At 41.4% G+C, this 14,394-nt stretch overlaps 1 protein-coding gene and 1 pseudogene across 1 annotated transcript in view; both read right to left on the reverse strand.

The window, feature by feature from the left end:
* Positions 1 to 261, reverse strand: part of LOC106733552 (nucleolin-like) — a 4,835-nt gene extending 4,574 nt beyond the window's left edge. The window contains 2 exon segments of the mRNA XM_027767228.1: positions 1 to 219; positions 222 to 261. Of these exon segments, the coding sequence (XP_027623029.1) occupies positions 1 to 219; positions 222 to 261 (259 nt within the window).
* Positions 262 to 949: 688 nt separating this feature from the next.
* On the reverse strand, positions 950 to 1,890 carry LOC102484892 (olfactory receptor 2M3-like; annotated as a pseudogene).
* Between the last annotated feature and the right edge of the window lie 12,504 nt (positions 1,891 to 14,394).

Consider the following 14,394-nt stretch of genomic DNA (forward strand, 5'->3'; position numbering starts at 1 on the left):
CCTCTTTGCCTGGGGTGACTGCTGCTTTCTTGGCAGGTGTGGCAACTGCAACCTTTTTTGTTGGCGAAACTACCACCTTCTTTGCTGGAGTTGTGGCAGCCTTTTTACCTTTCTTCTGAGGGATGATAACGTCTTCTCCACTGCTATCATCTTCTTCATCTTCTGACATTTCCTCATCTTCACTGTCTTCTACCTCCTTTGGAGGAGGAGCCATTTTGGGGGGTCACCTTGATTTTTACCAGCCTTAGCAAGCTTCACCATGATGGCGGCTTATGATGGCAGAGTGTGTGGTGGGTGGGTGGCACAGATGAGTCTTGAGGAACTCCAGCAACGTTGATGGTGGCCGCGAGCACTGAAAATCCCGGAGCACGTACACTCGGCGGCCAGCTACAGCTCGAGACTCAAAATTCTTTATATTTTTAAAAAATGTCTAATGTTGGGGCCAACAAGTGACATGGTAGTTAAGGTGCTAGATCCTTACATGCCTGACCACAGTTCACATCAAGGATCTGGACACTTCCTTTCTGTCTTTCTCTCTCTCTCTCTCTGTCCCTTTATGGTGAATACACATGTTCTATGGGAAGTTTAAGAAAACAATACTATTAATAAATAAAGTTAAATAAATAACTTTTAAAAACCTATAATGTCTTTATTAAAAATGCCTTACAGTATACTCATAGCTTAATTGAATAAGAAATAATAAATATTTGAATAATTTCTGTAAAATAGAAGAATTATTGGGTTAGGAGATATCATGAAGTATTTTTTTCTTTTTCTATGCAAAAATGCATCATCACTTTTCTGACAACTGAATATGTTGTTGTCCATAAATAGGATATAAGAAATACATGTATATAATAGATACTATTTTTAAGATGGTATGAAAAACAAGAAGGGTGTTAAAGAGGGGAAAGAAGCAGACAGGAAAGCATGGAGACAATCAGGTCACTCAATCTTCACTCTTGCCTTTCCCCAACACCTTCATGAACGCTCTGGCCACGTCCTTGTTGCGGAGGCTATAGATGAGGGGATTCAGCATGGGCGTGAGGATGGTGTAAAACACAGACACCATCTTCTCCTGTGCTGGGGAACGACCTGAGGTGGGTCGCATGTACATGAACAAAGCTGCTCCGTAGTACATGGCCACCACTATGAGGTGAGAGGAGCAGGTGGAGAAAGCTTTGTGGCGACTCTCTCCAGAACCCATGCGAACCACAGCTAGAATAATCCGGGCATAGGAAGCAATGATTATTGCTACAGGAAAAACTATCATTAATATACAGCAGATGAAAAGAATCTCTTCAAATGTTGATGTATCATTGCATGAATGCATCAGTAGGGAAGGGAAGTCACAGAAGAAATGGGCTATTTCCCGGGACCCACAGTAGGAGAAGGAAAATGTAGCTACAACATCGATGACACCATCTGTAGAGCCCAGGATCCAGGAGGAGGCGGCCAGGAGTCTGCAGATCTTGGGGCTCATAAGATCAGTGTATCTTAAAGGGCGACAAATGGCAATGTAGCGGTCATAAGCCATGACAGCCAACAGAAAGCATTCAGAGCCAAGTAATGACGTATAGAAGAAAATCTGTGTAGCACAACCAGCCACTGAAATTAACTTGCTTCCAGACAAGTAGTTGGCGGCCATCTTGGGCACGTGGTGCAGATGAGCATGAGGTCCATGAGGGAGAGCTGGCCCAGCAGAATGTACATGGAGGTGTGCAGGCGTGCGTCCATGCAGATGAGGAGCAGCATCATGGAGTTCCCCAGGACGGCCACTGAGAAGATGCCCAGGACCAGAGAGAAGAGGAAGGTGTGGGTGGGACTGTGATCAAAGATTCCCAGCAGGATGAACTCAGAGCTGAAAGTCTGATTCTCCCAGGCCATGATGAATATAGTTTTTGTCTATTACCAGAAGAAATTAAACCAGTTTATTAATTTGGAAAACATATAACCAATGCTTTATAAAGCATGTGGTTCTGGTAAATTCTGAAGACAAGATCAGTACAGCAATACCAGGATTAGAAAGCTCAAATGTAAGAGGTATAAGCATTGGACAGATTGTGTTCTGTTGGTACTCACTTATAAACTTGTGGGACTGGTCCCCAGTTCATCTCCTGACCATCTTTTTTTTTAAATTGAAATTATTACTATACCATGTGGAATAGTCCATGATTGACAGAATCTTAATAAAAAGAATATGAATCTAACTTAATGACAAAAAAAAAGGATATATCTTAAAAGTAAAGAGCACTGGAAATACCAAAACCCTTTACAATAATAAAAAAAAAAATCAACTTCAAGAAGCATGGGGCAAACACAATACCAAGACTGAGAATGAGGTCTGTACCATGCTGACATACTTCACCTCTCCCCCAAGAGGAGTCAGCAGCATACGACCCGACCCGTGACACCCTGCTCATGGTCATGGCCACATGGCCCCCGCAAGCCAGTAATCATCAAAATCATGGCCAGACATTGACAGGTCACTGACCGAGGTCATGGGAAAGACATCCTGAGGGCTGGAACTGTGATGATGAAGGAAAGCATGATGTGAATCATGTGAGGTTACATATGATCACTCATGCCTGCTGCACTGGTTCCACCCTTTGTAACAGGAATGATGAGGAATAGGACAAAGCAAAGAGTAAACACCTCATGCTGGGAAAGCAAGCACAGCAGCCCTATTTCTGACAGAAAAATGCACCTCAAATGTGCTCTGGCAGCAGGGTTTGTGACAGCTACAAGCAAGGCACTGAGAGTCTCATGGACTGAGCACTGGATGGACACGAGGTCCCCAGGGGGACATGGCATGGATCCCATTACATGCAGTCTAAACTCACACGTGAGAGAGCATTTCAGAACTGTGTAAATATGGGGAGAATGTCACCTACAACGTGACCCAGAGGGGTTACTGGATCAGAGAGAGTCTCTGTATCTAACAAATTTGTAGCAAATAAACTTTGTGTCTATTGGACATTTAATAGAACAATTAAAAATATATGGGGTCATTGGAAAAGTCATGACACATTTTTGGATAGAAAAATCATAGAAAAATACTTCATGATTTTTCTGAAAAACCAATATATAAAGGTCTTAGAAGAGCTCAACTGCAAACCAACTGTTAAATATGAGGTTTTTTTCCTAATTTTTTAATTTACATTTAATCACTGTACATCTTTATAGCGTATGACATGATTTTTCAAAGAAAGAATGTAATGCATATTAGTCAAGTCAAAGACCTTACCATGTATATTATCATCAATACGTAAGTAACTGAGCTGTGATTATGAAGAGATGTGAGTGTGTTGGGACCAGCAGTTAGCATAATGGCTATGTCACTGGACTCCCATGTAGTCAACTGTGGTACGAGTCCCGGGCCCGGTGTGCACGCCGGACACGTGTGCATGCATGCCCAAGATGCCGAGAGGAGAATGCAGGAGAAGGGATTGCGGCGTGACCATCCCCCTAGGGGGTGATTTCTCGCTTTCTGTCTCTCTGTCTCTCTCTGTCTGTCTGGCAAGTGCACGCACCATATAGCAAAAACCTCTCCAAAACAAAAAAGAGATGCGAGTGTGATCCAAACCTGCCTTTTAAGTCACTAGGATATGCCCTCCTCTCCTCGGCCACCTTTCTCCTACTGACTCTCATCCACCCCAGTTTCCTTCTCACATCCAGAATATCAGGACACGAAAAAGAGAAAACTAATAGAGTTAATTGCATTGTTCCCACTGATGAGCTGGGCAGGTAACAATTATAACTCCGTCAGCCTCAAGTCTCTTAGCACTAAAAGGAGAGTCCTACTACATTCTCCAAACTAATATTGTACAGATAAAAATGAAAATATGTCTCTAAATATTTTAGCATAAAAGTCACTTAAGATAAAAATCAATCATCAGTACGATCATGCAAAATTTGGCATTAGCTCCCTCAGACTCACCTGGCTCTGTCCCTTACCTCTCAGATAAGCATAGATAATATGTATTTCCAATGGGAGCATAGGTTCTTGGAAAGGCAAAAGATGTATATTGCATCATCATAAAACAAACAAAAAAAATAGCAACACCTCACATAATTGGAAGCTTTTTTTGTATTGACAAATGAATGGAAAGACAAAAACATAAAATGTTGGTCCATAGAGGGCTCCAGTCCCTTGTCTTTAATTATAAGTGTGTATTATCTTCATCTTCTCTCCTAGGACAAGAGCCAGCACTTTGCCTCAAAAGTGCTTCCTAGAGGGAGGATAATTGTGACCCTTCCTTGTACGTTAGTGTGAACTTTCTGCTCCCTCTCACTGACACCACAGTGAGAGGAAAGGGTGATTGGCTCTGGGCACACAAGTGTGTAAATTCAGAACATGTGAACACCTTGTATGCATCAATACTCCTACTGTCACAGCAGTTTCTCTACTGCTTTCCTTCATGAAGAGACTGAGGACAGAGGCTTCAGTACCTGCACTTTATGGTTTTCTTTGGAAGGGGCATCTTCATAGCTCATAATGTTACCTGGACTCATCGGAGTATTTCGTGAACATCTAGTTGCCCAAATGCATTTGTCTTTTACCCTCCAGACCCACTGTCCCCAAACATGGCTTAAGATTATGCAGATGACTCCAGGCAACCATGAGGCCATCTGTGTCTCTATCACGGGGCTTGGTCAGGCATGACTGTGGCTGTCTGCAGCTCCTACCCTGCACCCTCTCTTCTGTGACTCCTGCCTATAAGGTTGCACTGAAATCTGAATGATTATAGCAGATACTATTCAGGGCACTGTGAGTCTTGTGGTACCTGGGGATTGTTCAAACCCTGGCCCCAGTAAATTCCTTTGCTACATACTCTGCCTGGATGTTCCCTGTTAGATTGGCAGGAGTCTCACCAGTGCCCATCTGGCCCTGGGAGCAGCATTCAAATGTCAACCCCTCAGCCACACTTTCTCTGAACACTTTGTTTAAAATTTCAAAAGGATAAATTTTCAGTCTTATGTCTGATTTTATTTTTATAGCATATATCACCTCTTAATATTGCATAAAGTTTTCTTTTGCATCTTGATGTTATTTTGTACTTTGATGGGAAGATATAGTTCAGTACAAAATTCTCTCAAACCCCAGAGAACTTTACAGATGTTGTACTGGAAGGTGTGCTCAGCTCAGTTTGCACTGCCTAAAGCCATTTGTAATCTCTGCGACTGTGAAGGACAGGGTCATCTCGGCCACCTTTCACAGTTTTCCTGCCACACTGAGTCCTCTCCAAGTTGTCATAGAAATGATCAGGAGATTGTTTCATTCAGGTTCTTTTTTCTTAATTGACATTAAATTATTGTTCATCTCTGCAGTGTACAACATGGATACTCCTAGCATGGATATGGTGTATATGGGTCAAGTCAGACATTACCATATATTATCGACAGATAACTTTTCATTTTTGTCTCTATCAGACGTTTCATATCTTTCCCTGAACTCCTCCCACCCACCATTCCTACATACACCCCACACTGCCTCCAGCATCCACAGCTGCACTTTCCGCTACCACACCTTCCTACCTTTCTGTTTCTGCCAGAGAGCAGACACCCAGTGTCCACTGGGAAGGGACATGCAATGTGTCCCTTTCATTGTCCAACTTGTGTCTCTCAGCATTAACTCTTCCATGCTTGTCCACTTTCTCCCCAATGTCTGGGTCCCACTGTTTTTATGGTTGAGTAATATTCCATAGAGTACATATGCCAGGATTTTTCAATTCACTCATCTCATCTGGTTTTGTAATTTGGGTTGATTCCACATCCCAGCAATTGTGACTAGTGTTGCAATACACGGGGATGGGCAAATGCTTTTCCAACCGAGTGTTTTCCTGTTCTTTGGGTAGATACCCAAGGGAACATTCTGGTTCTCTATGGGAAGAAACTGAAGCTTTCCCTAAAATTAAGCTGTGAGTTTTATGTTTATGTGGATAAAGTCATAACTGATAAGAAAATTTCAACAAGGAATACAAACACATTGACTTTATAAAAGTAATTTTTATATGTCAAGTCACAGGTGACCAAAATATAAATCGCTAAGAGATTATTACCCCAAATCACCTATGCACAAGGGAAAGTGCATCATCAAAGATGCTTGGAATGTATCAGCACAAAATTATCATTTTATGTAAATTACTGTCCTTTTTTTGGTCATTGTTATCCATTCAATTCCTTATTAAATTTTTTGTTGAGAGATTTTTGCCATGGGGTGTATGCATTCACGAGAGACACAAAGAGATACAAAGACAAAGAAAGTGAGAAATCACCCCTCAGAGGGTATGGCCACACCACAATCCCTTCTCGTCCATTCTCCTCTCAGAACTTTGCTCACACATGTACATGTGCCTGGTGTGAGTTTCAAGCCTCTAGATGCAGGACGCGAACCATGGTTGGCCATGTGGAAACCCAATGCCTTAACCACTTTACCACCTGCTGGTCCCTCCTTATTAATTTTTAACAAAGGTTTAAAAAGTTTATTTACTGCTTCCAAAATGAGAGAGAGAGTGAGAGAGATAAAGAGAGAGAGAGAAAACAGAGGAGAGAAAGCACTCCAACAGGGTCCTGACAGCAGCCCAGCCTCAGCCATGCCCATGTACTCAGGAAGGAGGTAGATGGTGGTGGGGAGACTGGGACGCTGCCTGGGACTGGCAGAGCACTGGCACTCACCCTGCCCACTGTGCCTTCTTACTGGTCCTCACACCCAGATGCTGACATCGGAGGGCAGGGAGGAAAGTAGTGCCTTGTTTACGGAGAGTGAGGGTGAATGAAGCTAGCCATACTTAGGGATGAAAAGTATTTGCTCTGAATTTATTTTATGAAGGAAAAAGTAAAATCATCACACACAGATTTTGTCATTGAAGCAAAACTCACATTGATCATTTAAGACCATAAGAAGAAGGACCAGCAGATATGGGGGTGATTGAGGCACTGCACTCTCGCATGGCTGACTGCAGTTTGAATCTGGGACCCCATGGCTTAAAACTCATGTCTGGCACATGTGTCTACCCAAAATCCCAAGAGGAAAATGGAGGAGAAGGAATTACCATGGGCCATCCCCCCAGGTAGTGACTTCTCACTTTCCTTCTCTGTTTCTCCAGTAAGCACAAGCACCCTATGGCAAAAATCTATATTAAATAAATAAATAAAGGCAAGGAGAGAGCCTGTGACTATTTTACCTGCCTGTAGCAGTGAGAAAGTGCTTGTTATTTGCTTATAAGTCTTAATAGTCCCATGAAATAAGCAAAAGTGGTTTAAAAAATGAACTGCATTCTACATAAGGCACGGAACCTTAGCTGTCTGGAAACCTCTAGCTAGTTATTAAGTTCCAGGCTGAAACATTTGCAGGCAACTTGCTGTAAGTGGAAATTGATTTCAAGCACCATGGAGTGTCCAAATCGTGGGTAGTTATGTCCCATCTCCCTCTCTAAGGGCTCTTCTCAGCTGACCCACAGACGTCAGCCACTTCCTGCTCCACCTCCTGCAGCCGTGTCTGCTCCCTCATGTCATCATGATTTTGCTCAAACAATATGCACCCATCTTTGATCATCCTTTGAAAAATTGCATTTCCTGCACACCTATGTTCATGTGGCAGGACTCAACAATAGCCAGGAGGAGAAAGCAGCCTGGATGTGGACTGACAGATGAGTGGATAAACAGAACCTGGTGTGCACACAACAGAGCCGTGTAGCCCTCCAGGGAAGGGCTGTGTGTTACATACTGCCATGTAGCTGGACCTGCGGGCGAGTGTTCAGTGAGTGAGCCAGTCACAGACACACACCATGGGCCCCCACTTCTGTGGTATCTGAAATGCTCAGAGTCACAGAAACAGGAAACAGAATGGCAGTGACCAGGGGCTGAGGGGAAAGAGGAGAGTTGTGTAATGGGTGCAGTGTTTCGCTTTTTAAAAATTAAAAGTCTAGATTTCTGCTTCAAAACAATGTGGTTATCCTTAGTACTACTGGACTCTAGACTTAAAATTTTCATTCCTGTCCTTTTCTTTGTTCATTGCAATTGCACCTCCTAATCATGTACTTATTCACTTTGAAGCCCATTCCTTTCTTTTTTTAGTTTATTTTTTATAAAGAAAAGTTATAGATTTTATTTTTCAACAGAGAATTTTGCTTTCTTTTATCTGTTAAATGTTTCTTTCCCTTGCCCCTCCCACCCACTCCCTCCCATACTGTCTCTGCTAGTTACACTTATTCCCTCTACGCCTACATCTTCAGATGTGTCTACGTCTGCCATAGAGCACAGACACTCAGTACATAACAAGCAGGGGAAGCAGTGCATGTCTTCCAAAATCCAGCTCACGTCACTTAACATGAAGTCTTCTGCTAACATATTCATCTACTTTGAATCAAATGATAGGGTGAAAGAGCTCTACAAAGGAAATTACAAAAAAAAAATGAAAAAAGAAATTGAGTATTATTAAAAAAAATAAAAAGGGAAAGACATCACTTGTTCTTGGATTGAAAGAATCAGTATAATCAAAATGTCAGTTCTACCCATTCCTCTTTCTGCCTCTACCTCTACCCTTAATGGAATTGGAAGTTTCGTGATATCAGAGTTGGTTGGTTGGTTTATTTTTTATTTCTGTTTGTTTACACATTCTAACACAATACATAGAAAATAATAGGTGCTCAGGCATAGAGGTTAAGGCAGATGGATTCTACATGGTTGACTGTGCAGTTCAAGTCCTAGACCCAGCAGTTCAAAAATCATGCCAGGTGTGTGCATGCATACCCAAAATCTCAAGAGGAGAATGTAGGACAAGGGATTGTGGCATGGTCAACCCCTATGGGGGATGATTTCTCATTTTCTCTCTCTCTCTCTCTCTCTGATTCTATCAAGAGCATAACTTTACAAAAAGGAAAAATTAAGTGTTCAATGAACATGATTCAAATGGCCTTATGACTCCCTAGTGGATAATATGTTTCTCTGAGCCTGCACGGCTGCAGCTTTCACTGTCCTGGGGAGGTTGACCTCAGTAAATTCCACTTGTGCCCTGAGGAGACACATCCTGTCCCTTCTCGTGTGGGTGCCTTTTATCAGCTGCCTAGGTAGACTCCTCATTGCAATGCATGTGCATCTTACAAGTGCAAAGACCTTCCCCCTTCATCTTTCCACAGCCAGGGCTTCTTGAAGAAAAGACTGAGGAGTGACCTATTTGCCAGTCTTCAGCTCAGTTTTACAAGGAGCTCTTTCGAGAGCACAATCTGAACAACATCAATGTTTTTGTCCTAGAAAACCTCTAAGTGATAAGGTCATCAAGAGTGTCATCATTTTCTTGCTACCGTGAGTAGTGACAAGTCCCTGCCCCTGAGACGGTTTATGCAGTTCATGGGCAGTGGCATTGCTAAGTGAGCACTGACTCCCGTGTCCATGCTGTATCCATGCATGCACTTTGAGTCAAATTCATTTCTCGTTGAGAAACTATATTCTCCTGCGTCTCTTCCAGGGCTCGTGTAGAAGTTGAGGGCTGTTTTCCTGAGGGACTTGCTTGACATGACAGGTAACTGGTCCGCTCTGCTATGAACATGAACCTGATGGCCACAGTTAGACTAGAGAGTTCTCCTGAGGCTTTAAATGAAGCAGCTGTGATGCTTGCAACCATACTTTGAGAAATGGGACACTGTGCTTGCTCGCCTTGCACAGCAGAAAATGCCACTAAAGGAACTGACCTTCTACCCAAGGTATGGAAAGGAGGCCGATGATGCCGGCTTCAGCAGCCCCTCTGGTGCTTCCCTCTCACTCCTTCAGGACAACTTTCTGTGTTATTTGGGAAGACAAAGCGAATCACAGTTAAAAAACAAAACCTGTCTACAGGTGCTGAAATACCACATTTACTTTACCATTTCAGTGAAAAATGACTCTATTTCATAAAATCTAACAGTTTATTCATTGGGAAGGAGTATGTCATCTTGGCTGTGAGCTGGAGCAAGCAGTGACCCATGGGCCACATGCTGCCATCATTCCCCTCAGCATCTGGGACCTGAGAGCATCCAAAAAAAAAGATATAGTTTTCACAGCAATTATCAATTGAAATCTTAGCAGCACAGAAAAACACATTGATCACAAATTCCTGAGTGCTATAATTAGGTTGCAGTTAAGTCTCAGGTATCTATGACTGCAAAGAAAAATTAAAACTTGAGAAAGATAAAGACATAAAAATGTAATATACAATATATAAAATAGGGTATCATAGCTACCAAAGGGATTTTTAAACTTTCACCACGTGTGAAATCTCATTGTCAAATACCATGTTAAATACCAGGCTGAAATCTCTCGCATACTGTTCTGTCTCTTGATTATGAACTGAGAAAGGTTAGATACTCAATCATAATTCCTTAAACAACTTAATAAAGAGTGACTAGGTGGATATGTAAGTGATTCCATGAGTAATTTAATTAAAGTTTTAGTCAATAAAGTTTTATTGTTAATTGACTAGCAAGAATCGTCTTTCACATCATTACATGAGAGCCTCCTGGTGTGTATTTGTATCCTGTTAAGGAAAATGCAGTTCACTTAGTAACACTTTCTACCATGAGTAGGGAAAAGCAATGAATCCGAGAGATGGCTTATGACATTCATGTTTGTTAAAATTTGTTTAATTATTCCACTTGGAAAAAATAGTTAAAATTATGACTTCAAGTTTTTTAAAAACATTTCTATTAAGCTATCTGGAAGGACAAATTCACTTGTCCAGAGTGATTAAGTTGCAATTCATAAATGTAGGAAGTAATTTTAAAAATACAAAATTTGATCATTTTGTTAATTTTAAGGTTCATAAGGGAATATCTACTGAATCACATGATCAATGAAGAAGTCTCCTTTAAAACATATACCTTTTTAATTACCAGTTTGCATATTTCTATTAAAATGAGTTTCTAAGATACTCGTTATGACCATGTTTGTTTTTAATTTTTTTAATTTATTTTCTGAAACATTTTTTAAATTAATTTACATTCATTCCCTAAGCATCACTACAGAATACAAAATGTGATTTCCCATACAGAATATACTGCATAGTGGCTTAATTAATCATGCATGTTATAGTCAATAATTTTCCATTTCTACTTTCATGGTTAAGATAATTGAGGACAGTTTATAGAGTTAGCAAGTGAGTCAGCCTGGTTTTTTAATTCAAAATCTTTTGCTCTTTAAAGTATGTTATTTTGACACATAGAAAGCCAAATGTAAATCAAAGTTTATGCCACATATTAAAAGGTTAGAAGAAAGGAAATGTTTTTTTAAATGTGTAATAACTAGCTACGGCAATTTGAAACTTTTACCAATATTAATATATTTATGAAGATTTGGCATGATGCTATTGCAGAAAACCAGTCTGTTTTCAGAAACTCCCAACCACCTAAATGTACTTGAAGCACAAGCAGCGCTCACCTTCAAAGGAAGGCTGGGTTATCTAGTTTAACAAAACTAGGAATGTAATTTGTTTAACTAAATTACGTTTTTTGAAAAACAGGCTTTTACTTATGGTGAGGACTATTTAAGTCAGAAAAAAAACTTTTATGCAGTTTGTACAAATAAACTTCTAATTTATTTAACTAATTGTAAAGAAATTTTTCTCTTCAGAAGAAAACATAATTATGTTGCTTAAAATTTGTCCTAGTAGTTGTATGGACTGAATCAGCAGTTTTCAAAGAAAGAACGCAAACATCTGTACGTGCACAGCCCCCCACCGACAGCGTTTTGGCCTCTGGCCTCCGTGTTCCTCCTCTGGCCTCCACGTTCCTCCACAGTCCTGGCACGCACCGACCCGACTGTGGGGCCCGTCCTCAGCTGGGTTGCCTCTTGGACTGTCCTAGCCAAGGGGCCTTCTCTGCTCCCAAATGGAAAAACATACGCCTTAAATAAAGAAACCTATAGGCACGGCAAGGGCACTGATAAAATTTTCAGTGAAACAAATCATGACTTCATCAGAAAATGCTCCATTAAAACTTAAAAACTACTGGGACCAGCAGTTAGCATGATGGCTATGTCGCTGGACTCCCATGTAGTCAGCGGTTGGAGAAGTTCCAGACCCGGTGGCTTAAACTCACACAGGGCGCATGTGCGTGTGTGCCCCAAGATCCCGAGAGGAGAATGGAGAGGAGAATGGAGGAGAAGGGATTGCGGCATGGCCATCCCCCCTGGGGGGTAATTTCTCGCTTTCTGTCTCTATGTCTCTCTCTATCTGGCAAGCGCACGTGCCCTATAGCAAAAACCTCTCCAAAAAAAGAAAAAAAAACTTAAAAACTACTTAGACTGTAAAAATGTTTGGTATGCTAATTGATATAACAGAGGCGATTTTCTTATAATCCTCTAAATTTATGTGTACACTTATATCCAATGACAGTAGTATATTTATATACGAATCAAGGCGGCAATGTCCATATTACTTTTGGGAAGTAACCAGTCAGTCTCTCCATATGTGTACGTCCGTGTGTGCACATGGGGCTTCTCTGTACACACACACACGCCAAAGAGAAAACATTCGTTTTGAGGGAAAGAAAATATGTAGTTTCTACTTTTGCTCGACAAATTCAAGCTTCCTTTCCTCCAATCACAGGCACCTGTTTTTACCTATTATAGTATCCCATTAAATTTTTGTCAGAACACTTAACATTATCTAGAATATTTTATTTTTCCAAATCTTTAACTTGTCAGTGTCATAATCTTTTAATAGAGTATGAATCTCATGAGATTTGAGACTTGTTTCATTTATTACACACAAAATGCCTGCAACAGCACTACATATGTATCTGTCTACTTAATGAAGGAATAAATCAATGAATAAACCTGTAGCATTTAATCTGATCACAAAGGACAGCTCACACCTTGCCCTTCTCACAAGTGAAAGACTCACCCAAAGGGGCGCTGCATTAGCCCTGGTAAGAGCACTAGCAGGCGCCAACCTCCTGTGTCTCCGCTTCACAATAGAAGTCCCGGTAGGTGGTCTGTGGGATCATTCTTCTGCTCAAAATGCATTTTGGGGACCAGTAGTTGGCTTAATGGCTACGTCGTGGGACTCCCATGTAGTCGATCGTGGTTCAAGTCTCGGACCTGGTCGCTTAAGCTCACGGCAAGCACATGTGCGTGCACGCCCAAGATTTTGAGAGAAAAATGGAGGAGAAGAGATTGTGGCATGGCTATCCCCCCTGGGGGGTGATTTCTCGTTTTCTATTTGTTTCTCTCTGTCATTCTGGAGAGTGCACACACCCTATAGCAAAAACCTCTCCAAAAAAATGCATTTTGGACACATGCTACATATATCTTACGTAATAAAGCTTGAAATTTATATATAGTAAAATTATAATCAGGTCATGGTCATAAAAAATGTAAGGAGAAACTATGATTATCTCATCCCCATACAAGTAATGAGACATTCTCCCAGAAGCCCACAGAGAGTACAGAAGTGGGCAGCCATGTGACAGACATGGTCTGACGATGGCAACGGGGTAGGCCAGGGGCACTGTGGTGCCCGGGCCTGACCTGTGGTGTCACGCACACTGCATCAGTGTTCCTAACCGGCTTTGTGAAGAAAAACGTTCTTCCCAATTGACGAAGACTGAGTCTGTGGTTAAAATGTCCGCTCTGGGGGGAACCAGTAGTTAGCGTAATGGCTAGGTCGCTGGACTCCCACGTAGTTGATCGCAGTTCACGTCCCGGACCAGATGGCTTAAAACTCACGCCGGGCGCATGTGCGTGCGTGCCCAAGATCCCGATAGGAGAATGGGGGAGAAGGGACTGTGGCGTGACCATCCCCCCTGGGGGAGTGATTTCTTGCTTTCTGTCTCTATGTCTCTCTCTGTCTGTCTGGCGAGCGCACACGCCCTATAGCGAAAACCTCTCCAAAAAAGGAAAAAAATGTCCGCTCTGCATCATGATGGAAACCAGTAACTAGAACTAGTTAACTAGAAAGCAAAGACATGTGCTAATCACTACAGGTTGTTGTTTTCCCCTCTACCCTAGTAACTTCAAAACACTGTCTAGAACACTGAACTGGTTAGTTCAATTCGTAAAATAGAGAGATATTATCTCAATACTTGGAGTAAACAGTCTGCACTCAAAGCTGTATAGATAAAGAATTAGTGATAAACTAGTAAATTAGTGACTATTTTGAGATTGCAACTTATTATTTAAAATATTTGTTTAACATCAAATAACATGTAAAGATACTTGCCTGGCCCTTGGAGGTTACAAACTTGCTTAAGAGTTAGTCCTTGAGGAACTTATAAATGTATAGCATCTGCTCAATTTGAGTAAGAATATTTTTGTGCAAACAAATTGAAGACAATTTTAATTTTGTTTCATCAGTATTAGGGTTATCAATACAGATTACAATGTGGAAGGGATCAGAACCACAACAGTGAAACACTCTTT

The sequence above is a fragment of the Tupaia chinensis genome, unplaced genomic scaffold, assembly GCF_000334495.1.
Source record: "Tupaia chinensis unplaced genomic scaffold, TupChi_1.0 Scaffold144048_1, whole genome shotgun sequence".
NCBI lineage: Eukaryota > Metazoa > Chordata > Mammalia > Scandentia > Tupaiidae > Tupaia > Tupaia belangeri.